We start from the raw sequence: 23,691 nt of genomic DNA, 5'->3' as shown, positions 1-23,691 counted from the left end.
GAAGCAGGTTTTGCTCCCCAGTAGAATTTAGCTTTTCCTCTGACTTTTGACAAAGCCTCGGAGGCAGTGGTTTTTATCCCCCCTCCCAGACAGTGGCATGAACAATGGCAGGGGAGGGCTGGATTTACCCTAATTCCCAGGTTTCACTCTCCCTAGTTAAACATGTATTCGTGAATTGTGTGCTGGCTGAAGCATCATTTTCCCCATTAATTGCTATGTAACATTTATCAACTATCAGATCCACTGTTCCGCAGGACACTGCTGAGTGTCAGGGTGAGGCTGAAACAGTAATGTGAAGATCCCTTTGTTGTAGTTAAGACACAGGAGAAAAACTGAAAGCACTGACTACATCACCATACTTCTTCCCTGCACCATGGTACATCCCTTATGAGGAAAGGAGGGTGCCAAAATAAAAGTTTCTGAAGTACTGCTAAGTGTATGTAGAATATCTTAGGGCAAGGCAGTCTATGTAAGTGCAGAACAACTTCATTTTCCAGCAATGACACAACTACCTGATTTTTGAGAATGTGGAAGTAGAAAAGATTGGAAGTCCAATATATATACCTAATGGATAGTTAGAGCAATGAGGATTTTTGCCTTGGACAGCAAAGGTGATGTAAATTTGACTTTGTCCATGAAGACTTTGGATAAACTCATTTCCTATCTCCACTCTCTAGGTAACAGAGAACCAGACACTTTGTCAGTGCTGTTTGCCTTCCCTATCTTCAACAGTGCTTTTATGGGTGGGATGAACTGTCCTTTGAAGGTGATTGTTTCTGCCTATCAGCTATAAAGAAAGCCTAGATGACAAGCTTAGGCAAGACACCTGGGTTTTGGATGACCATTTGACTAGTTTAGATGACTAATTTTGCCTCATGACTCTTAATGAGGTAGGCAGCTAATTTTCAAATTAAAATCCACTTAGGAAAGTTAAATGGAGCAAAATGTTTTGTTTCACCATTAGCAAGCCTGAAGAGCCAAACTCTTCAAAGCAAGCTAGCTGTTCAGAGCAGATGTTCACTGCTGACAGTCTCCCTTATAAAGGTCCACAGGTTCCAATGCACCAAAGATGTCCCTGGTTGATCTCTCTCTGCTGAGTGGCTTAGAGCCTGACACAAAGGATCTCGAACAGGTTAGAAACACACTTGTCTGTGCAATCTTTTATAGCTTATTCTATAGAAAATTTGTCTTTCAAAACCTTTCCAAAGTCCACAGAATAAAGAAGGCAAAACAGAGTTTGGATAGATATATTTTCATTATTCTTGTTCTGATAAAATATTTGCTGAATATATACAAGAAATGAAAAGCTTGTGGTGAACAGAGCTCAGCCTTCTTAGTCCCTTGTAATAGAAATTAGGGCAAGGCTCAGCAGGGCACTTAAATATGTGCCTGTTCTTAACACATATTGCTGTCCCCACCGACACTGTTGTCCCACAACAGGTCAGGACGGTGTGTCCTCTGCTTGCAAGAGGGAATGCAAGCACATCTTTTAGAGGCAGTTGCTGGTAGGGCACAGTGACAGGGAGCTGGGGCACAGCACTCTGCAAATGTGGCAACAGAGTTTTGGGTTCTGGAGCCTGCTTGGTTGGGGGAGGTTTGCCCAGGGTCATGCTCTCAGGGACTGTTTTCTTTAGGGAGGAAGAAAGAGGGCAGAATAAAGCAAACAAACAGCTAAACAAAGCAAATCAGAATATAGAGGGCAGTAGCAAAGGTGTTCCTATTATGCTAGGTTTTTGTTCTGATTTTTTTGTTTGTTTGTTTTCCTGCAGTTGGTGATGTCTACAGACCAATACATTCAGCACTATGAGTACAAGGAAGGAAAGGTTTTGCTCTACTTTGGTGAGGTAAGCCAACTCAATGATTTTCCAATCTCTGCCATTTCAGATAGCATATATAGACTTCTTTTTACTCCTAATCATTATTTTTCACACTCCATTACCTTCCTGTGATATATTATTATTGATATACTCCTGTGATATATTATTCCTGTCATATATTATTATTGAACAGCTCAGTTGAAAGAGGGAGGAGGAGGGGAAGAAGGGAAACATGCATCTTCATCCTCTGCCTTTCTGTGTTCCAGGAGATGTAGTCCATGTTTGAGATTTGGTCTTTGGCCAAAAAAAAAAAAAAAAAGAGAAACCTTCTCTAGCCAGAAGAGATGCTTTTCATCCAAGATTAACAAAGTGTTAACTGGTGGTCCTGTAAATTCCACATGGACACCTTGCATGTGAAGTTCAGTATTTCTGGATCAGGGTCCATATAGTGACAAACAAATGTAAACATCAAACCCCTAGTTTCTGTGTATATTTCCCCATATTTTGGATAATGACTTCACCCACTTGAGTTGCTTCACCTCCACAGCCAAAGCAGGGGGGTCCCTGTAGAAAGCACACACAGGGCAATGATTTTTTAAAATATAAGATAATAGACAAATTAAAAAATATAAATGTTATTGCTGTTATGACTGTCTTAGATAATTTGTGTATTTTACATAGGTCAAAAGCTGTCCCTGACCTTAGCATTTTACTAAGGAAAATGTATATACTGGCAGCCATCAGTACAGGATAGGCTGCGAACCTATATTACACCCATTACTCCAGTGCAAGGTGGCTTTAGGCAAAAGCTGAAAAGTAAACCCCAAAGTAGTGATGATGGAGTGAGTCTGGATCAGACAGTTTCAGGCAGAGAAGACCTGCACACATCTTACAAAACTACCTTTACCAGTTAACTCATCCACAAAATCTCCCAGTAAAATCATGGAAGGAAATGCCTTCTTCAAGTTGAGGCTACAGCTATCATGATTAACTCACCTATGCCATCAGAAACAAGCATTCAACAGCTAGTACAGGCACAAATGAATAAGAAACTGACGGGGGAGAAAGAGTTAGTTTACTCATCGTAACTATTGTTCCTTCTTCCTCCAGCTCACAAGCGGACCAGAACCAGATTGTATATCATTTGGGGCAAAGCAGATCAATCCCATGGGTTTGGTTCAGCCAGCAAATGCCATCCTTTATGATTTTTACAACCCTGGTAAGGGCACAGAAAAATGATATGTAACTGATTGAAAGAGTTACAAGAACAAACTCCAGTCTATAGAAAGGTGGTTTTGATGTAGTGTGTGAAACCATGTGATTTTTGTCGAGTGTTAAAATAACCTGCCTTGAATACTGTCTTCTACTACCATGGCTTAAGATCATCTAAATAGAGATCCTCAGGAAGGGTCCATTATTCCAAATGGACTGAAGATACAAACTTTTACACTCATGGATTTTTAAATCAGGTTTCCTGAGTTCCTGTTTCTCATGGTGCTTTTAAGCACGTTCCACTCACATTCTTTTTGGTCAGGCTGTCTTTCTATGCATCTAAGATAGGCAGCCTTAGAGGTTTGGCTTATGTACTGTGATTGCTGGGGGAACCAATCTCATTCCCCGTTCAAAGAAGGTTAAATGCAAATCATCCTTATTTGCCAGAGTTATGTAAACAATATTTGAAAATTAGGTCAAATCTCTACTTTGCCTGAAGCTGAGGGATCCAAGACAGTTTACACTAGGTTTAAACTGCTAACTATTAGTGATCCTATCTCATTATTCTGAAACAGTGCAGTGCTCACTGTAGCTCTATGGTCTAAAGATGCTTTTAAGATGGATTTTTTTCAGAGGAAAGGAAAAAAAAAAAGGGAAAAGTATAACTTTAACCCCCCCACACACACACACAAAAAAAACCCCAAAAGTGTCATGTGTCTCCCCCCCCAAAAAAAACCCAACCCAAACCCACCACAACCCCAAAAACCCAGAAGCAAAACCCCAGGTTGTTGCTCAGCTGAAAGGCAAGGTGAACCCTGTACTCTACGTGCCTAGGCTATAGGTCTTTTTGGACTGCTGTTGTGTATCTAACCCCTTAGTGCTCTGGTTCCTCTGGACCAGGGGAGAGTTGAACTGCAAATGTAGTTTCTACTGCATAGGCTTTTCCACTTGAGCGCTCTGAGACAAGCCATTTTATTTCTTCTCCACAGACCGAAAGTGCAGTGTATTCTACACTGCTCCCAAGCACAGCGCCATGCTTTCAAAGGTGTGCCATGCCAATGTTTGCCAGTGTGCAGAAGGTAAGGCCAGTCTAAAAGAAGATAATTACTTCTACAAACTATTAACATGAGAATTGTTAAACCCAGAGAGGACCATTACAGTTATCCTAATGCATAATACAGGACACAAAGCATCCTCTAGTACGTTCGGTACCAAATAGAATATATATTTTTTTTAAGATATCCAGGATTGATTTGACAGTTGAATGCAATGTATATATACATGTGCACACGTATGTAAAAACCCTCTACCGCACCTCTAAGAAAGTTGTTCTGCCTTTTTATTTTATTCTCTGTTATAATGTTGAGTGAATGAGCTTGTGTAAACTATATCTATCCAAATATCCATGCCTACAGAGACAGATGTATCATTTATTTTCTTCACTCTAGGTCCCTGCCCAAGACAAAGATCAACTTTCAGTAAAGCCATAACACAAACCACACGCTTTAGTTTTGTCTGCTACCACCCTATTGCGGATTATGGTAAGGCATGAAAGACAACTGTCGATTTACTTTAGACACAGTTCTTTTTAATAAAGGTAAATTTGTTTTTTTTATATGCCCAGACCTCTCCTGAAATGAGTTGGGTTTTGTATCTGGCCTAGAGGCTGAGGAGACGAAATGAAGCTGTGTGCTGTAGCAGTGATCAGGGGGGTGAAAAGGAAAAGGAAGGGCCTCAGAAAGATGCAGTGGGATGTTGGGAGAAGGAAGCATGGACAACATTACGTTACATGGTTTAGAAAAGACCTGTGGTGTGAGCACCACCATCCCCTACATCCCTAATATTACAGAATGGAGATAAAGAGTAGGCTTTGCACGGCATGCCATAGCTCAGCAGCTCTTTCTGCAGAGCTAGACAAATATTTTCTCCTTTGTTAATTTGCCTTTCTGGCCTCTTCTTTGTATGGAAAGATGGAAGAGCTACTGAACGAAAACTGGTTCAGCAGCTTTGGTAAGTCAGGTGCTAACAGAATGACAGGAAAAAAAGTGAAAACCTAATCACATAGGCACTTCTTTTAAAACAAATACACAAACGGTATACAAATCTAGAGGTTGTTGATTCATACCTGACTTTCTAAAAGCATATTAGGTATACAGGGTTACTATCCTGTTGTCTTTCATACCGCCATGATTTGTGAATAGATGGTACACCAGCCTCTATATAGACATCTGGTAAAAGCATTCCCATTTTTCAGTTTTTGGATGAAATTTCATGTTTCCATGTGGCCTCACACAGTTGTTGTCTGTTGCAGCATATGAGGTGGAGCTCCTCAATAGTACACAGAAGAATGTTTTTGATTACTATGAGGCTAAAATCCACAGAATCCTTAAAGTCAGTAAGTATCAAAATGTTTGGCTCCTTTCATTCACCTGCAGGAAAACTAGGTTGATTAATGTTAGCCAATACGAGCCATGCAGATGCCTTCTCTTGCTGTAGAAAGTAGGGCCAGATATACTTCTACACTAGGCTTGCAAGAAGACTGATTTCTTGCAAGGTTCATTTGGTGCAGCTACCTCACTGTTCAGTTCAGCTCAGGGGTAGGTTGCTTTGGTTCACATTGTGGAGCAATCGCAGAGTCCATGAGCTTCAATCCTTTCAGATGAAAATAAACCAGAAGGCACATTCCAGATGCATTCAGTCCATGGCTCCAAACTGGAGCTAGTCTAAGATAAACCCTCCAAAAACATGCATAGTGTGGATATTAGGTGTTCTGCATCAACAATTTCACTTTATAGACTGCTGTTATTCAGCCACATTTTTTTCTACTGTGGACATATCCACTGACCTCTGTTTTGATATAAGATGAAGAGCTGAAGTGCTTGTTAATTAATTATTAAGCACTTGCAACCCTTGCAGAACAGGCTAAGAGTTGTCCACAATGACTTGCCTGAAGTCAGTGAACAAAGGAAAACTAGAACTTTGATTTAATAATTGTGATAACAACACAAAGAGTACTTTCTATTTCTTTAGGTGCAGTGTACAGATTTGCACTGCTCTCACACAACATCCTTTTGCAGGCCTGCCATCCCAGCTGTCCCCATGTGAACTTTACTTATCAGCAATATCAGTGAACACTGATATTCTTCAAAGTAATTTCTGGAGAGGCTGTCAGATGACATCTCAGACTTCAACCACTGTGGTATCATGTGGTTTTCAGTTTTGAGTTTGGCAGCCAGATATTGCCTTTAAAAAGCAACTTCAGAGATTTCAAAATCTTCCCTCCGCAGAACAGAATAATTATCTCAGTCCTTTGATCTTTGCCCAGGGTACTGGTGATGTCACCCAGTACTTCATGGCATACAACTTGTGATCTGTGCCCAATGTCCAGTTCTTGTCAGAAAATCAGGTCCACGCTTTGCGAGTCCAGAGACAGCATTGGTCATACCCAGGATTTTCCATAAGCAGGGAAATGATAATGTACTTACTGATCAAAACACTGGCTATGGGAAGATTACAGTACCATGATGGAAAGTTTCATTAATCCCTCCAGAAAAGCTACAGGATCTAAAAGGATTTAGAGCTCTGGGCCACAATGCATTTGTACAAACAACTTGCAGGCAAGCACTGGAAAGATTTTGTTTCTTGGTAGCCGAGAGAAACTTCCTTTGAATCTGAAGTTGAAGGGAAGAGATGACTTCTCCCATTTCCACCTCCTTGGTTTTGGTCCCTTTAAAATCCCCTTTGGTTTGTGCTGTATGAGGCAGTTTATGAGCATCAGTAGGCTATGAAGAGCATTTCAGCAGGCTTGGGAAAGGCTGAGAAGAGGCATGAAGCCATGATGATGAAGAAAATGCAAGGCATTGCATCCAAATCAGCTCATGACTGAACTAGCGTTGCTATCTTTTGTATTTTCTGGGGCTGTTTTGAGAGAGGTTGGTCTTTGTTGCCATCACCAAGGATAGGTGAGAATTAGTAGGGTAAATTACCATTCTCTGGACCCCTGGCATTATTTCAGTATCAATCCTTGCAAATAAAGGGTTGGTTCAGAAGACAGATGGAAACACTTATTTGTGTTTGGGAGTCAGCAAAAGAGAATCTTGCAGATGTACACTGCTCAGATTACTTTGATTATTAATAGAATTAGGGCATGCGTTTTGGATGGCTAATGTTTATGCTGTTCTATGAGTCCTTTAGGGGAACAGTATGGCCCATGCAAAATAGCACAGAATCCTCCCCCCCCCCAATAGATTCTAAAACTTGAAGTAATTGGTTCCCTTCAATTCTGCTTGGATACATTAGAATATTATATTTTAAATTTAATTTTTTTTAAATTGGAGATTTAGAATTGGAAATTACACAATAACCTATTAAATTAATAGCTGCAATGCTTATGATCCCCAGAGTCTGAACTGTGTTAAGCCATTTGTGAAGCATATGAACTGAGAGACACTATGGTAATTTAAGCACAATGAACCTGAGGCGTAACACCATCATTTTCTCAAGTAATTCTCATCCATCTTTGCATTCCTTGAACAAAATGAAAATTCAGCACAGCATGTAGCATAGGAACAATAGAAACGCCTTGGCTTATATGAGAAAACCTGTAATACTGTATTATTCTTTAGAAGAATGCAAATGTAAAACAGCATACAATACTGAAGACTGACTTTTCTCTGGCCTATAAGTACCATATGTAAAATTAATGCAAGTTTTAACTAGAAAATAGATGAGGTTCTTAGTGCTAGGTTTCACAGATTAGCACTCTACATCAAATTTTCTGAAATCTTATTAGTGTTAAAATATCCTACTTCAGGTTTTTATTCTACTCTTAGGATTGAATACTAGACTTTCCATACTTGTAATATAGTACTTTAGAAAGCAGAGGCTGCACAAGGTTCTGGACTGTGATGTTTTACCTGTAATTTAAGCTGGTTTAATGTTGAATTTGTCACCACAGTTGTGCATGACATTTCACATTATAGTTAGAAAGAGAGTAAGAAATTAGAATATTGCTGTTATCTGCTTTTTTTTTTTTTTTCAAATGGACTTTGAAAACTGTTGTTCTCCCCAAACAACACAGTATCCTCATGACATGCATTAATGCATTATGTTTACAACTCACCATTACTGGTGAGTAAGCCTCTTTCCAGCTCTCATGTCATTGCAGTATGTGAGTACCCTTCTCCTCTCCCTTGGATGCCCACTTCTGTAACAGGCAGTGCAGCTCTTGAACGAATAATCCTCTGGGCCAGAATCCAGACCAGAATCTTCAAAGTTATTTTAATGTGGAGATCACCAAGCACGTCCTACATATCAGCTTCAGAGGAAATAGCATAAAGGCTAAATCAGTGAAGTTCAGGTCAGGTGCACTAAGGAGAGTGAGGTTTTAATACTACCTGCTGCATTGTTGAGCCTTAAGACATTTGAATTTAGTTTGCTAGCTTTTAAGACCTGAGAAATCTGAAATATAAGATAGCATGTTTTCTTTCTCCTTTGACTTTTTTTTCAATCTCTGGGATTTAAACAAACGCCATAAAGCCTGAAAGATCTCTATAGCAAAACAGCTCCTTCAGTAACTACTGAGGAGGCCAAGACAACCAGCTAAGACAGAAGTGGCTTTTTGTCAGGTAATGTTAAAGGAAATATGTCCTACCATAGCATGGTTATTTACTCTCGTGTCAAGCCAGAACTCTCAACTGAAATATTACCTTGGCTTAGCAGTGGAGTAAATGACCACAAGGTGTTGTGTCCTGCGGGCTATGGTTCTACTCTTTATTAGAAAAGTTCATGGGGTTTTCTGTTCTCATGCCACAGCCGCCGATGAAAGCATCCAAGTGGGTGCCCACCGACAGTTCCTAACGCGCTCCACATGCAAGTTAAACATGGTCACTGGCAAATGGTACCTCCTCATGGGGAAAGATGGGCAAACGGTTGATTGCAACAACAAGTAAGTGCAATGGTTTCTGAGCAGCAGTGGCTGCTATTGCTATTTGTGGGCCAAATTTCTTAGGGACCAATTCTGCTGGCATTACTAAAATGCGAAGAGTAACTTAACTAACTCTCTAGACAAAAGGCAAGCTGTGGGGAAGAGCTCAGCCACCCAAATCCATCAGCTCATCTATATGAAAGTTTCAGGCAAGTTTCTTGGCTAGTATAACTCCTCTTGATCTCAGAGATGCTTCAGTGGAGGGATATGACCCCACGAGGTTTACACTTTCCTCTTGCTGCAGGTCAGCAGTAGTGTCTCACCTTTACCTGTCCTACTTGCACTCAGGATGCAGTACTTACTTGATGCACAAGCGTGGGTAGAGAAAATTCCAGACGACAGCGAGTGCCGCACCACCCTGCACCGGCAAGCCTGTGCTGACCTGCAGGACTTCATGAACATCCGTGACAGCCTGTGCCTCTTCTGAACAATTGCTCTGCTCCCCACATCCTATCCAGGTGACTGCGACTCAGCTCCTTCCTGAATTTTTCTTGCAAAGTCTGTACATCAGAGTGGCACTTGAAACATTGCAGAGCTGCTTCTGTTGCTATCTGTTTTGCTGACTGGGGTATTTTCTTGCAGATGGGAGGGGAGTAATATAACAAAAATTGCAGTTACTCTACTAGTTATTGTGGTTTTTGTCCCTGACACTGGTGAAGAGAGAGCAGGAATTTCTGTCTCCCTGATCCATTATACAACAGTGCATTTATCCTGCAGGGGATCAAATGAAAAAAAATATTGTGCTTGCAGAGCTGCTTAATTGCTGCAGTCATTGTCACTGTACATTAAAGAGGCCAAGAAATTTGCATGGGTCAGAAAGAAGACTCGGCATTCATGGGCTTACCAAGTATAGCCTGTGTTATGCTGCTGCTGAAAGAAAAGAGCTCCTAACACTCATGCTTCAGCACTTCAGTGAATTTCTGATTTTACTTGTGAGTGCTTACGTAGGGGAATGAATGACTCCACTTGTACCACAGCAGGATTCCCATACATGCTTTTGAAGCTGGAACTGGAACTGGCCCAGCATCAGGGATGTGTTTTGTGCCTGACCCAGGAGTCCTGCACAGCCTAGTTAGTGCTCGTAGCTCTCTGATGGCACAGAATTGTGTTTTAATTGCCCTCTGTAGTCACATGTTTTTCAAGCTTTTCTTTTTTTTGAGTTTAATTAATTTGCATTACTTTAAAAAAAAACCCTGGCACAATCTGTGGTTGCATTTTTCTAAAGCATTGCTGCTTCTGTGGCTATCCAAACAGCTCTGCAGTGGAGATGCAATATTTGTCAGGGAAAGGTGGGGGGTTTACTGCCACAGTTATAAAGGCTTCCACAAATGGCAAACTAAGTTGGCAATGAAAAATAACCCCCAAACTCAAAACATCTTTTTTCTTAGGATAAGAAAGGGTCTGTAGAAAATGTTTTGATAACACTGATACGTAGATAACTTGCAAATACAGGTTTTACTTCTTTAGTTTGCCAGCAAAATTCCATTTGGCAGTCATGTCTGAAGGAGAGAAGAGCTGCAATAAAAAGCTGTGTTTGCTGAATAGGTCACCATCCTCAGATCCTCATACCACTGTCTTCGTGCCAGCAGCTACTGAGTGCAAAAATTTGCCACCTGGACTGCTTGTGTTACACTGCAGTAAAAATAAGAAGGGCCTGTATCAACAATATGATAATTAGTAGGTCCATGCTGATCTGGTTAATCTGGAGTCAAATGACCTTATTGGATAGGAGGGGCAGCAGTGAGCCTTGTGTGGAGAAGACACTACAAAGCACCAGCACCTACCAGAACAGCCACTCTACAAGAGCCTTCAGATTCACAGCCCGTCACTGCCCAGCTCTTTTTGAAGGCTGTAAACTCAGGTATAATGGCAGAGGAACTCAAATATCAGGCATGTACCCTGCTCAGCTGCCAGGCATTGCATGGATGGAGGGTGGGGAAGGCTCATTTTATGAAAACCTGCACCACTGCTTCGTGACATCTGCATGGGAGGATAAGAAACCTCCTGAAAGTGAAAGACACACACTTAAATTAACATAGGACAATTTGTTTTCCTCAAGGTTTGCCCCAGCTTTCAGATTTAGGAAATGTGACTGTAATGCATGAGCATATATTCTCTTCCTTTTATTACTGAGCTTATAAAAATGTCAGTAATATGGCAAAATCCAGCTGAGGTCAGTAAAGCAAGTACTAATTTTTACTCATATAAGATAAAGAATAGGCTGTTCCACTGACATACCAATTATCCAGTAATTCTGCTAATAGTTATGAGAGAATACCTCTAAAGTTAGAGGCCAAATCCTTCTTTCCACTCCACAGGACTTGAGTTAAATACCAGCATCTGACCCTTTTGCTGTGTGGAGTACATCAATTGCTCAGAGGTTCTTGCTTAGCAGACAATTCACCAAATAATTACTACACTCAAGACTGTAAAATGTGGTAAAAGCACCATTAAAATTTCATATTGGGTCTAACATGCATCTTGACATGTTTTCTTCCATTTCACTTGGAAATGAGTCTATGCTGAAACTGCTTAGTGCCTGAATTTTGCAAATGCAGTCTCCTAATGTGAGCGCTATGTGAGGTTTTTAAACTATTTTTACTCCTATTTTTGGTACAGAGGACCCAGGCATGCTTGTACTTTAATTCTGGTAATCTGGATCCCCTTGCTTCATGGGAAACCCTTTAAACCTCTGCCCAAGAAGCCAGCACAGAGCAGTCTCTATCCCCCTCTATTTTTCTGCCCCAAACTCTCAAGCACATTTATAGGGAGAGGAAGGACAATGGTGGAATTATTCTCTGCTGCCAAGGTTGTTAAAGTTTGCAGGTAGTGCAGCTGAAGACCTGCTGGAGATTCAGCCAGCACCATGGAGGCCTGCTTGAGGGTTTTAGAAGCACTCATTTTCCCTCTGCTGCCACAACCTGCAGAGTAAGAGAAATGGAAATGGTGCCATGATGCATAGTGGTGAAAATCCACCTTTACTATAAGGAGAAAACAAACAGGCACTTGGATGCCTGGGACAAGGATACGGGAGCTTGAGGGGGTAGACATTGCTGTGGATCTCACCTTAGCGCTTGCCTCTCAAGCAGCCTCTGCTTCAGCTGCCATTGGCCTCTGCAAGGCCACGGGAATCCTGACATCTTTGATCTCCGCTTGGGCCACTCTGACTCCCCACTGCTCCATGGTGCTGTCGAGGATAGCCTTAGGGACAAACACACAACCCACCACGAAGAGCACAGTGATGGCAGAGAGTACACTGCTCCTTGGACAGAAGGAAAGGCAGCATGCAAACCTGCATGTGGCAGTACATTCCCCCTCCCCATCCTGCCAGCAGGAAACAAAACTTCTCCAGGAAGGGAGAAGGGGAAGGAAACCCTGGAGACTGCAGGTTGAAATTTGAACTGGCCAATCGAGATGCGCCAGGTGCACCAAGGTGACCCTCCTAGCCAATAGGATTAAATGCCCACAGGTGGGATTCGACAGGGGTATAAAGGGGGTCCCGCCGGAGGACATGTTGGAACCAGTCCTTCTTGGGGCAGTGGGTCTGTGGTTGGGGACCCCCCCCTTGGGTTGGGGCACTGCCCAGGGTAACTCCTTGAGGGAGAGAGCCCTCAGCTTTTAGGTGAGTGAGACGCGCATTTTGAGCCACCACTTTAAATCTTGGGGGTTCTTAAGTCGGCCGTGTAGTATTAATTCTCTTTACATCATTGAGCCTGTGGTTTTATAAAATGTTACCGGACTTCTAACTAACTTTTGCTGAAGAATAAATTTGAGTTTTAACACCTGTTGGATTTGGTTAGTCGTGCATCCGTAACACTGCACAACAGAAAGACGGGCCCTCCAGGGGCACCAAGATCCAATGTGTGGGTGTACGACGGGTACTGCAACTTTATGACACTCTTGCTCATCAACACTGGTGTCTCCTGTGTGGCTTCCCTACTGCCTCCTAAATTATGATCCCCATTCTTTCTTTAGGTGGGCACTTACCAAAATTCTCCCTTTTACATAGTAATACTACAGCAACTTCCTAAAACAGCACAACGCTATAAAAGCACGCTATAGGTGAAAGACACAGCACAGCCCTGCAGCACTGGCATGCTCTTCTGGGCTTAGGCTCCTGGGCACTACTGCAATCCACGTCACCACCATGACCCTGGCTCTGCCAACGGCTGCTCTCCTGCCTGGAGAGGGGTACAATCTCTCTTTGATTTGACTATGCCTTGTCTCTGACTGAAAAGAGCAAATTAGGTGTTGGATTTCTTCTCTGCTCTCTCCTTGGCTGCCAAATAAAAACAAAAACAAAACAGATGGCATTTTAAAGCATAAAACAACTCGTTTCTGTACTCTTAGTTGTTATTACAAGAGATACAAGCCTTGCCTTGATTAAACCTCAATCAAGGGTCTGCTCAAGATAGAGCTTCCCACAAGCAGCAGACTTCTTTCTCACCACTTGCAGCAGCCTCTGAGCAAAGACTAAACTGATTTATTCAAGACACTGGATAATTTCAGAATCTTCATTGCTTTTTGATAGGAAATAAGTCTTCTACAAGAACATGGGGAAATACCTTTGGAATAACTCCTTCTGACTCTAAGCAATGAGATGCATAATTGAAAAAAACATAAAGGTAAATGTTCTCATTGTTGAAGAAAGAAAGAGAGATTATTTCTGATTTGGTACTCCTCCGAACACATCTCCATGCTTCTCATGAGTTTTGAGAGCCAGATTTACCTGGATACTGTGTGCAATCTCCTCCTGACTTGCCAGGAGCTGAGCCAAACTCTGTGTACCCGGAACGTTTCTTAGGGTTGTCTGTGCCAAGAGGAAGGTAGCTGAGTGGACATCAGTGATGCTAGCAATGGCACTGACAGCACTGTGGATCCTGTAGTACACCGCCCCATCAACTTGGGTAGTAATGGCATCTTTCGTGAGAATCTGTGTTCCAGAAATGTACAGAATTAGAGAAGGATCCAATAAGACATCCTTTGTCAAGGAAGGGGAATAATTTTTTTCCCCCTTAGTGAGGAAAAGGCCCTGATAATTCAAGGAAACTAAGAATTTCTTTTGATTTCTTTGTCATTCCTCCGAGAAATTACTTCAAGGAAGCTATCCAGCATCACCAAAGTTTAAAATGGGGCAAAATGTTGTATATAGCCTTTAAACAACTGTTTCAATAGGAAGTGAATCTCATAACTTGAGTTAATGTCTTCTGCAATAATAAATGATGGCTATCCTCTTCCTTTCTTGTAGAAAAGGCCATTAATGTTTTTATACATTGCATGCAGTTTGGAAGATCTGTGCTTCTTCCCCTAAACAATGTATTTGTAAGAAACACCAGCAAATTATAACAAAAATTAAAAGCAAAATTCAAGAAATTGTGAGAAGAAACTCTGAAAAATATTTCAGTATTCATAGAGGTGTTGTGTCATCTTTTGCCAGACAAGTCCCCTGTGCCTCAGCAGGCAGCTGCCCTCAGCAGAGCACTAATGATGCTCCACTATCTCTTCCCTCCTCAGCACCTTTAGCCTCCAAGTAAACGCTTCACAGAAGCCCTGCCAACCACTGCAGAAGCTTTGCCAAAAGCTGCTAAGCCTTGTAAAGCACAAGTACTGCAACCACCTTCCTTCCAGTCTCCCATTTCAGGGGAGCCATTTTTCATTCCACCACATGCACCTCTGCCACCTGCACTCTGAGAAAAGGCTCTTTGTGATTACAGAAAGATAATGGTCCAAGAAACAGCTCCCCGGGGAACACAATGGGCAATCCTGGGGCCATCTCCTCCTCCTCTGCTCTTCCTGTAGGGAAGGGCACAGCAGTGCCAACTCATGAGCAGAAGCATTGTACTGCAGTGGGGCTAGGGCCACATGGAGCCAAAACTTCATCTGGAGGACAGGAATTGCTCAGCAACTGATTCTTCAGATTAAATTCCTCAGTCAATATTTGTCAATAAAATGCCTAAAGATACGCCCCACCACTCCTGCTTGGATCTGAGTTTTGTGGATGATTGCTAATTCCTGTTAGATTAAGGAGATCTGTTACCCATATGTAATTTTCAGAAACATGTAGAGTGTGCGTACCTTCAAGCAACAACTACAACATCAGTGAAGGCTTTTTTGAACTGTGAGCTGCATGTCAGATCTGATTTTATTAGGACATTCATTTCTGGATATCTTACACTAGTCTATTGCTTCATTTCCATGTAAGGAATAACAATATAATTGTGAATTTTTTAGCCTCTCCTCTCTTGTCCTCTCTGTCTCCCATCTGCAGTTCTATCCCCACCCCCCCCATCTGTTATCTTACAGTTCTGAACATCAGCAAGAGGAGTTTGCTTGACCTGCAGTGGTGCGTCTGCGGGTTTTCATAAGTAGAAGTTCTGTAAGCAGTTTGGAAGTCAGAAGATACAGCAAATAAGCTAAATTCTATATGGTAGCTCACAGCTGCAAGACTATAAAACGCCTGCATTATTTTTGATCGTGCCATGAATCAGCTCTATCTTTTATTTCTGTCTTAGATGGCTGCTAGACAATAGTTACCTCCTGTGGAGGAATGTTACAGGTAACTGTTCTAAGATCAACCTTGATCAATGTATCTGTACATGGAAGTATGAGGATCATACCTGAAAAATAAAAAGTAATTAGATGAAAGACTTCTGAAAGCTAAGTCTAGCAACAGATATCCTGTGCAAAGCAAAGAGATGGAAATATCTACAGGGTGGGGAATGAGCCCACTTACTACTACAGCTGTTCTTTCTGCTACAGGAGGTGACAACAGTGAGGTTTTGCATTTTCAAATAACAGAGGGAAATGCAGATATCTGCAAATACTATGAATTTATTAGAGCTTAATGAGCTAGAGCTCTGGACTAGGAATGGGTGGATTGCAGTTCTGGTCTCAAATCTGCCATGAGATTTTTTGCAAAAATTCCTTCCATGCTTTTGTTTAGTTCCTCCTTTTTAAATCACAAGCCATTTACGGTACAGTATGTGTGTCCCCAGGAAAGACATCCCCCAGGTCCAGATTCCTGCAGCACCTGTAGGCTCCCACATGAGGAACGTTGTCCCAAGATCTGACACATCCTGTAAAGGAGTCCCCACTCTCCCTTCACTGGAGAGGGAGACTTGACATAACTATTATTCTAATCTCAGCACCTTGCTTAGGTGCCCTGAGCCACACAGAAGAGCTCTGCACCTGCCCTAGCTGCTCTTTGGACTACATGGCTATTATTCAAGAGGAAGGACAGTCCCTGAAAAGGACTTTTTCCTCTTATTTCAGCTTCCAGTTTGCCCAGTTTCATTGCACAGAGGTGGCAGTTGCACTGATGGAAATACCTCATGTTGTTGGGTTTGGTTTGTATTTGTGATTTGTAACCTGATCCTAGGTGACTCTAACAAACTCTGTATCGATGCAGAATGTCCCTGCCCTGACACATTTACTATTTTCAGAGCAGAAGACAGCTAAAGGGCTGGCAGTAACAAGCAGTGCTGTAAGTGAGGTACAGGGAGAGTGGTCACAGTCATTCAAAAAAGTCTGTGGCAGACCTCAAGACTGCATTTAAACCTCCCTGGTTCCCTGCCAGTGTCTGCAGCATGAGTTCAACCTTCTGTTGTCCAACCTACTCAACAGCAAAATCATACCTGGTATCAAGGTCCTCAACCTTCTGTGTTGTGCTGTGACAGGGGGGTGGCTTTATCTTCTCTTCGGAAAAATGAACAGCCTGCAGGTAAAGGAACTGCAGCAGAGAGGACCATCTCATCTCCCCCTATGCTATGAAGAAGGATTTCATGGATCTCTGCAATTCTCTATGTGGTTAGAGTGCACCGTAATAAAATAAAACCAGTGCATCTTAACAGAATAAAACTGCATGCATTCACCTGGTCCCTTTGCTTTCTTAGACAGTATATGTCCCAGACGAAATACAACAACACGTTCATATTCTCTGATAACCTAGGAAAATATTTTAAATTTAGAATTTTACAACTAATTCTATTGCCGCTCTCTGGTCTGATTTTTTTAATCTTTGGCATCCATATTAAATGTGAAAAAAGTACAAATAATATAGGAACCAAGAAAGCTGCAAATCACTAGGTGTTTTTCATCTTCTCCTCACCTTATGCTTTGCTGGAAAAACTCAGACCCCGGCCCTGCAAACAGGTTACAAAACAGATCAAGTATGAAAGAGTTGCCACTGATCTAATGAGGCTACCCACAACTCTGCCAACATCAGTACTACACTCAGAGGAGCTGTAGGCAAAGTATGTCTCACCTCAGATTAGCTAACTACTTCGGTTAGTGTATCAGGACTACTCAAGGCCTGGTGTTCAGGGCAATCACCCTGGTAACTCATCCCTAAAAATTGCTTTAAATTAATCACCTTATGCCCATATCTTGAAGGGGCATTTTGTGGGTTTAGGTTATACAGTCACTCAGTGCAGGGACCCATGTTCCCATGCACTGATGTTAATCACTAGTGTTGGCAGCATCCGGTATGAGTTCTGCAGAAAAGTTTGTCGATTTATTCTCCCAGTGTTGTAAAGCAGGGAATTTTAACTGATGATGGAAGTTGAGATTGGAAGAAATTAAATGAGTAAGTTGTGGTGGTACAGAAAGTCAGTGGAAGAACATGGATCTTGGTCCCAGATCACATCTTCACTACAAGCCCTTATGATTTCCAAAAAGAGAATGTGAAGTGCCTTGTCTTAACAAAATCAATAAATCAATAAAGATAAGTAACAGCGATGATAATAGAGGGTTCTTTATGTGCCTCAAATCCCACTAGCTTGATACATGCCCAGATGGAAATAGGAAAGGTAATAAGGACCAGGAGGAATGAAAGGGAAACCAGGATCCAGCCACAGACACCAATTCCTTCCTGCCTGTCAGCTATAAAAAAAAATAAGGAAGAAGAGGAATGAATGCAAATTTTGAAAAGAGTTGCCTGAGGGATGTAGACCTAGCCCAGTGCAATCATGAGGAACTGCAAAGTCCACAGAGCCTCACTCCTTCTTCCTCCGTCCCATCGCTCACAGAAAACCACAAAGGCCTAACCCTTTTGCCCAAAAGGTTAAAAGGTTCAGAAAGTACATTTTGTAACAGGAAAGAAAGAGGAAAAATGAAAGGCATTGCCAAAGCTGGGAGCTGTTAAGGAGAAATAAATCATTGGGTGGAATATCCATGGATATGAATCTCTGTCAGTGTGCCATGGCTGGGGCAAAAAATTTAGTTTGTATGAAACAGGTATTAAGGAAAATGAGAGAACTCCTGCTGTCTTTAGATGAACATTTTGAGGAATATTGATGGACCAGTTCATCCACTGGGCCATAAGCTTCAAAATCAGTGCTCGTCAAGATACACGCCCATGCATTTTGAGCAGTTCTCTCACTGCATTCAGCTTGTCTCATGCCAAAATTTCACTATAATGAAATGTCATTATTTCATTATAATAAAATCAAAATATATCAAAATAATTTCATTATTTTAGTGCCTGAAGGGAAGGCAGTGGTGAGTTGTTGTTCAAGTACTAAAAGTTTGGGAGGCTCTTTGCAAGGAAAAAGTGATCAAGGAGCAGCTGCCCTTTGAAGAGAAGGGCAGCTGGAGCTGCTGAGGTCCTCAAAGAAGAGGCACAGAAGAGAGCAAGGAATGAAAACAGGACAGTCCTGCCATCAGGACAGAGTGCTGCAAGGTCAACTGAATTTTGCTAAATGCAGAAATGCCTTGGATCAGGAGAGTCACGGGAAAAGCAGAAGCAGCAGGCATGCGGGCTGCACTAGCCCCAAGGGCTGCCCGGCTGCCACATCTGGGCCAGAAGAGGATTTTTGCAAGCATGAGCATCAGCAGACAGGAAGCTGAACACCACAGCCTATGTTTCCCAACACAAGGGGAAGAGGCAGGAGATAGGGATGAAGGCTCAGAGGTCTCCTCAGAGAACCTCTCCCATGCTGATGGAAAGATGCAGGGTGTTTTGGATACACTGCTTCAAAGGTCTAGGGTAGCACTGGGAATTTCTGACATCAAATAAAATTCATATGCAGATAGAAACTGATAAATAGAAAACTACTCATTTTATACTCTGTGAGAAAAAACTTGTCACCACAGTGAAACAGCATGAGGCTACCTGATCTGTAAGACACAAGCTAACAAACAGACCAGCGGATCAGGACTGACAGGTTTGTCATAAAACCCCCAGCAGCCCCGGAGAAGGAGACACAACACAGCCCTCCTGCAGCTCCTTCCTCTCTTGGGTACCCCTGTGCATAGCTGGACTGCACCTGCTGGCAATGTTAACTGCAAACCTGGGGGTTACAAACAAGCCCTTTGTTGCTCACAGTTTTACCCATCCTACTCCCTGAGAGCTGGGCACAGAATTGCTGCACCAGGAGCCCAGCTTTCCTTCTGGCCCTTTCCAACAAACTGTTATTTGAAAGCCCTGGTTGTTTCATGAGGTATCATCAGCCATTCTGCCATCAGTGGTAAGAACGATTTGAGGAGCTCTCCTCAGTAAATTACCATGCAAACCTTAAGGCCATGTGTATGAAGACAGGACTTTTAAGATTTAATGTGAAAATCTTTAATGCTTTCACTGCTGCTTGTTTGCCACACAGTGTACTTCACATTAACACTAGTGGTGTGTCAGGCTACAACAGGTACATGAAGCACCAGCAGTCAAGCGTCTTTTAATCAGTGGAAAGAGATCAAGGAAACTCATGGAATGGGTATCATTCATAATTCTTAATCCAAACCTTGGGGAAATTAATCATGGAAGGATATCTTGTTCACCGGGACTCAATGTTTTACACTCTCTCTATTTCACCTAAATTATTAGCTTACAGAAAAATGCCTGAAGATCTTTTTCTCCAGTGCCAAACTTCGTTAAGAAGAACCTGCTTGAAAACAATTTTGGATTGTAGCATCATCTGCCATCACCCGCCTGAGACCACTGTGAAGATACCCGGTAGGAATGACACACTCCACAGACAGGGGGAAATGGCTGGGAACAAATGCCCACACTCTGCAGATTGATATTTGAGCAGCTGAGAAGAGGTAGGGGGCCAAGATATCACTTATCGCCACCATGGGCAAAAAGCACACATCCAAAACTTAACAAAGTACAACTGAATCCTTCTCCATGAGAACTGTCCTAGAGATCCTGATGCCAGGTAAAAATGTAGATTTCAATGAGAAAAGCGGGATATGAAATGTATGCCTTCTTAATAGTGAATCCTGACTTAGCTTCCCAAAACCCACCACAACCGTTCTCCGATTACCCCAAATTTTCAAACCATTTAACCACAAGACAAATGGAAGACCCTAGAAAAGCATGATAGTGAATAAGCATCAGTCACAACCCAACATATCAGTGACCTGATTTTGCCATGCCTGTATATAGATTACAAGAGTCGTAACCACCAAAAAACCTCACTTGGGTCTACAGTCCAGAGCAAACCAAGAGCTGCAATGCACTGCAAAATGTGAAAGCTCATCAATCAGCAGTTGTGAAAAAGCTTCAAGACACTCGTAAGATTCACTTCATTTTTCCTTCATGCACTCATCATGGTACATCACGAACACACTTGATACACAAAATCACAATGTGGGTGTCAAACTTGAAGTGCAAATGAAAAGCTCATGTCCAAGTTGCCTTGTGAAGAATATAAAGAACTGCAGGCAAAAACCTCCCAGGTCTCCTACAGCAACAGAGAGATGGAATAGACTCAGCCTCTTGTAACCACTATATACCCTCCTGCTTTCTACAAGCACCCAAATCAATCCTGCCAAGACACAGGCTTGTCCCACCACACCATCCATACTTATGGCCAGACACAATGGTAAAAACAGCACACATTGCCAATAACAACTTGGTTTGGCATCAGTTCCCGTGCTTGGAGAGCACCAGCTGTTCATCACGCCAGTCCAAACACATCAAGCGTCTTTCTAGGGCTGAAAAATTCTTCTACCTTCCCTAACTAACTCATATTTTAACCTTTCCACCTCATCCCTACATACAGAAGCGTATCAATAGCTGAATCAGGCATTTTAGTCCCTGGGGTCATTTTGCTGGAAGGTAGATGCTGATGCACGCTGGCAGGGCAATAGGAGGCAATTTGCTCTGTCACTCACAGTGGCAGAGTCTGAATTTTCATCTCCAGCCTACGCGGGAGACATGATGAATGCCTAGGATCAAATGTACTTTTTTTGTTTGGTTAGTTTTGCTCCTTTTTATTATGAGAAAAAAAACACACACATACACAAAGCAAGGCTTACCAATTAGATGTTCCATGTTGTTTTTCTTGGACATCTCTCTCTCTTGGGATCCATCCCATTCGAGGGAAGCTCTAATCCCCTCGCAGATGAGACAGCAGCATACCTTGAGACTGCACAGTGCTCATGCAAAGTGCTGAAGAGAGAGGGAGGGTGAGAGAAGGAGAAATCCCCACTTGTATGAGAGCCCTCTGGGAGTTAGTTACCCTGGTGAGGAGGGGATGTTTACAGAAACAAAGTCTTGCTGATAAGGGTTGTATCTGATGTAACTCCATGGTCTTCTGTGGCCATCTTCTGGCTGGGGATGCACTTCGCCCAGCTGGTTTTACACCCCACAAAATCCAAGCTGGAAACTATTTCTGTGAATCAGTAATATCTGTCACCAGAGAGAAAAAACAAGAACAAGACAAGACAGAAAGACAAGATAAAGAGAAAACAAGTCCTATGAGGACCAGCTGAGGGAACTGGGGTTGTTTAGCCTGGAGGAAAGGAGACTGAGGGGAGACCTTATCGCTGTCTACAACTACCTGAAAGGAGGTTGTAGTGAGGTGGATGTCAGTCTCTTCTCCCAAGTAACAAGGGATAGGACAAGAGGAAACGGCCTCAAGTTGCACCAGGGGAGGTTTAGATTGGATATCAAGAAAAATTTCTTCACCAAAAGAGTTATCAAGCATTGGAACAGGCTGCCCGGGGAAGTCGTTCCATCACCATCCCTGGAGGTATTTAAAAGACGTGTAGATGTGGTGCTTAGGGACATGGTTTAGTGATGGACTTGGCAGTGCTAGGTTAACGGTTGGACTTGATGATCTTAAAGGTCTTTTCCAACCTAAATGATTCTATGATTCTATAAAGCCAGAGGGTACGGATTGAATACTGCTCCTCTGCTGTACACCTCTTAATATCATGGGACTCAGCTACTGTTCAGATCTCAAACACTAGCAACATAAATAATTCTCCAGGTGACATCCCCATTCTGTGTAGAATATCTCATCACACACTTCTTGGTACTGTCCATCACTATAGGTTGAACCCTGTTGTGCTAGATAACCTAAAAACCACAGTAGAAGCATTTCAGCTCCAAAGTCTTAAAATTTTCCCCCAAATAAGAATATTTTTCACAAAACAGTTTTTAATACTGACAATCAAACCAAGCATAGCATTTCAGACTAGGCCATTTCTGAAGGCTGCAGCAGCAGAGAGCAGCCTTCTCAAAGGACACAAATCTGTTGCTTGTTATTTGAGGAAAAAATGAGAGGTGGCTTTTCATATGTAATTATGAGTTTGACATATAGCTGCATTAATTATATGGCTGTTTTCCGTGGGCATCCATCATCTAGAATATCTTTGAAGATCCAGCTCCAGCTTCATTTCAGTCAAGTCTTCATCCCTGCCAGTAATCACACTGGCCCCAGTTGGGTCATTCAAAGCTGACTGCTCCCCAGAAAATCCTTTCTCAGCTTCACAGAGATGAGAATACACCATTGTATGGATGTTTTAAATCACAGTAAAAAACGGAAGTACAAACAGCTTGCAAAACTGGGATTGACATACTTATTGCAACACCCTTCCAAATATGTGACAATATCCATTTGAAGTAATTTGTAGCATTTTCCTCATTATTTGGCTTCTCACGCTGAACTGCAAGATCAAACCTGTTCAGGACAGATGCCTACCAGCAGGGCAGCAAGGGTGGACAGTTAGAAGAAATATGTGCTTTAACCATTTCAGAAGCAAAAACATAATATGCAAAACTACCCCAACATCACCTTTTTTTAGAGCAACTCAGTTTTGTTGAAAATAACTTTATTCCAAGCCATTTGAATGCCACAATCTACACAGCTGTTTATACCATCAGATAGATGAACAAAACATATTAAAATCTAATAGAAATAATTGCTCCCTGCTGTTTATTGATAATTCCCTGAGGTGCCTGTAAATATATCCCTTGAAAGGTAACTAAAGCAGAAGGTGTTTTTCTTTTATGTTCAGGAACATTGCTTTATTAGTTTCTCCTTGTTAATTTCAGCTGCACTTTTATTCCCCGTTTCAAAAATTTGAAGTCAAAGGCAGGGCAATCTTAGTCCTTTCTCCTTGGGGCTATACAGGGGCATGTGGATTACTCATGTCCCAAAGTGCTATAAAACACTCAAAGAAGAAAATACATGAGCGCTCTGGGGTAAAGCAGTTTACAAGCTGCAAGTTCATTGGTGCTGCACAGCCTGGCACAGCCCCGTATCATAGAGCAGTAACACAAAGAAAACCAGTTTGAGACCAAAGCCACTTTAGCAGGACTTACTGACTTAGAAGCAACATTAGATGAAAGTAGTTCAGGTCAGTGGCAGTTCAGCTATTTCTGCAGGGTCCTGATGTAGCTACAGCCTTCAAAATTCTATTCCGAAAGCAGCACAAAGGCTCAGGTCA

At 42.1% G+C, this 23,691-nt stretch overlaps 2 protein-coding genes across 7 annotated transcripts in view; one reads left to right on the top strand and one right to left on the bottom strand.

Annotated features, from left to right (window-relative positions):
• The window catches only part of LOC115353412 (complement C4-like), a 65,940-nt gene extending 49,463 nt beyond the window's left edge, over positions 1-16,477 (top strand). For 2 of the 6 annotated variants that reach the window (XM_041118595.1, XM_030042783.2), the window contains 8 exons: positions 1,045-1,132; positions 1,770-1,844; positions 2,928-3,036; positions 4,019-4,108; positions 4,478-4,570; positions 5,341-5,424; positions 8,844-8,976; positions 9,304-11,488. In XM_041118595.1, coding sequence (XP_040974529.1) covers positions 1,045-1,132; positions 1,770-1,844; positions 2,928-3,036; positions 4,019-4,108; positions 4,478-4,570; positions 5,341-5,424; positions 8,844-8,976; positions 9,304-9,442 — 811 coding nt within the window. In that variant the 3' untranslated portion in view covers positions 9,443-11,488. The other 4 variants (XM_041118597.1, XM_041118596.1, XM_041118598.1 and 1 more) reach the window with 4 other exon arrangements.
• Positions 11,737-19,349, bottom strand: STOML3 (stomatin like 3). Its single transcript, XM_041118590.1, is given in 8 exon segments — positions 11,737-11,915; positions 11,918-11,967; positions 11,969-12,216; positions 13,745-13,948; positions 15,550-15,632; positions 16,887-16,959; positions 17,789-17,965; positions 19,305-19,349. Coding segments are annotated over 8 exon segments (1,059 nt in total).
• Positions 19,350-23,691: the final 4,342 nt, after the last annotated feature.

Source organism: Aquila chrysaetos, chromosome 19 (genome assembly GCF_900496995.4).
Source record: "Aquila chrysaetos chrysaetos chromosome 19, bAquChr1.4, whole genome shotgun sequence".
In the NCBI taxonomy this organism is placed as follows: Eukaryota; Metazoa; Chordata; class Aves; order Accipitriformes; family Accipitridae; genus Aquila; species Aquila chrysaetos.
This window is presented reverse-complemented; position numbering and strand designations above follow the sequence as displayed.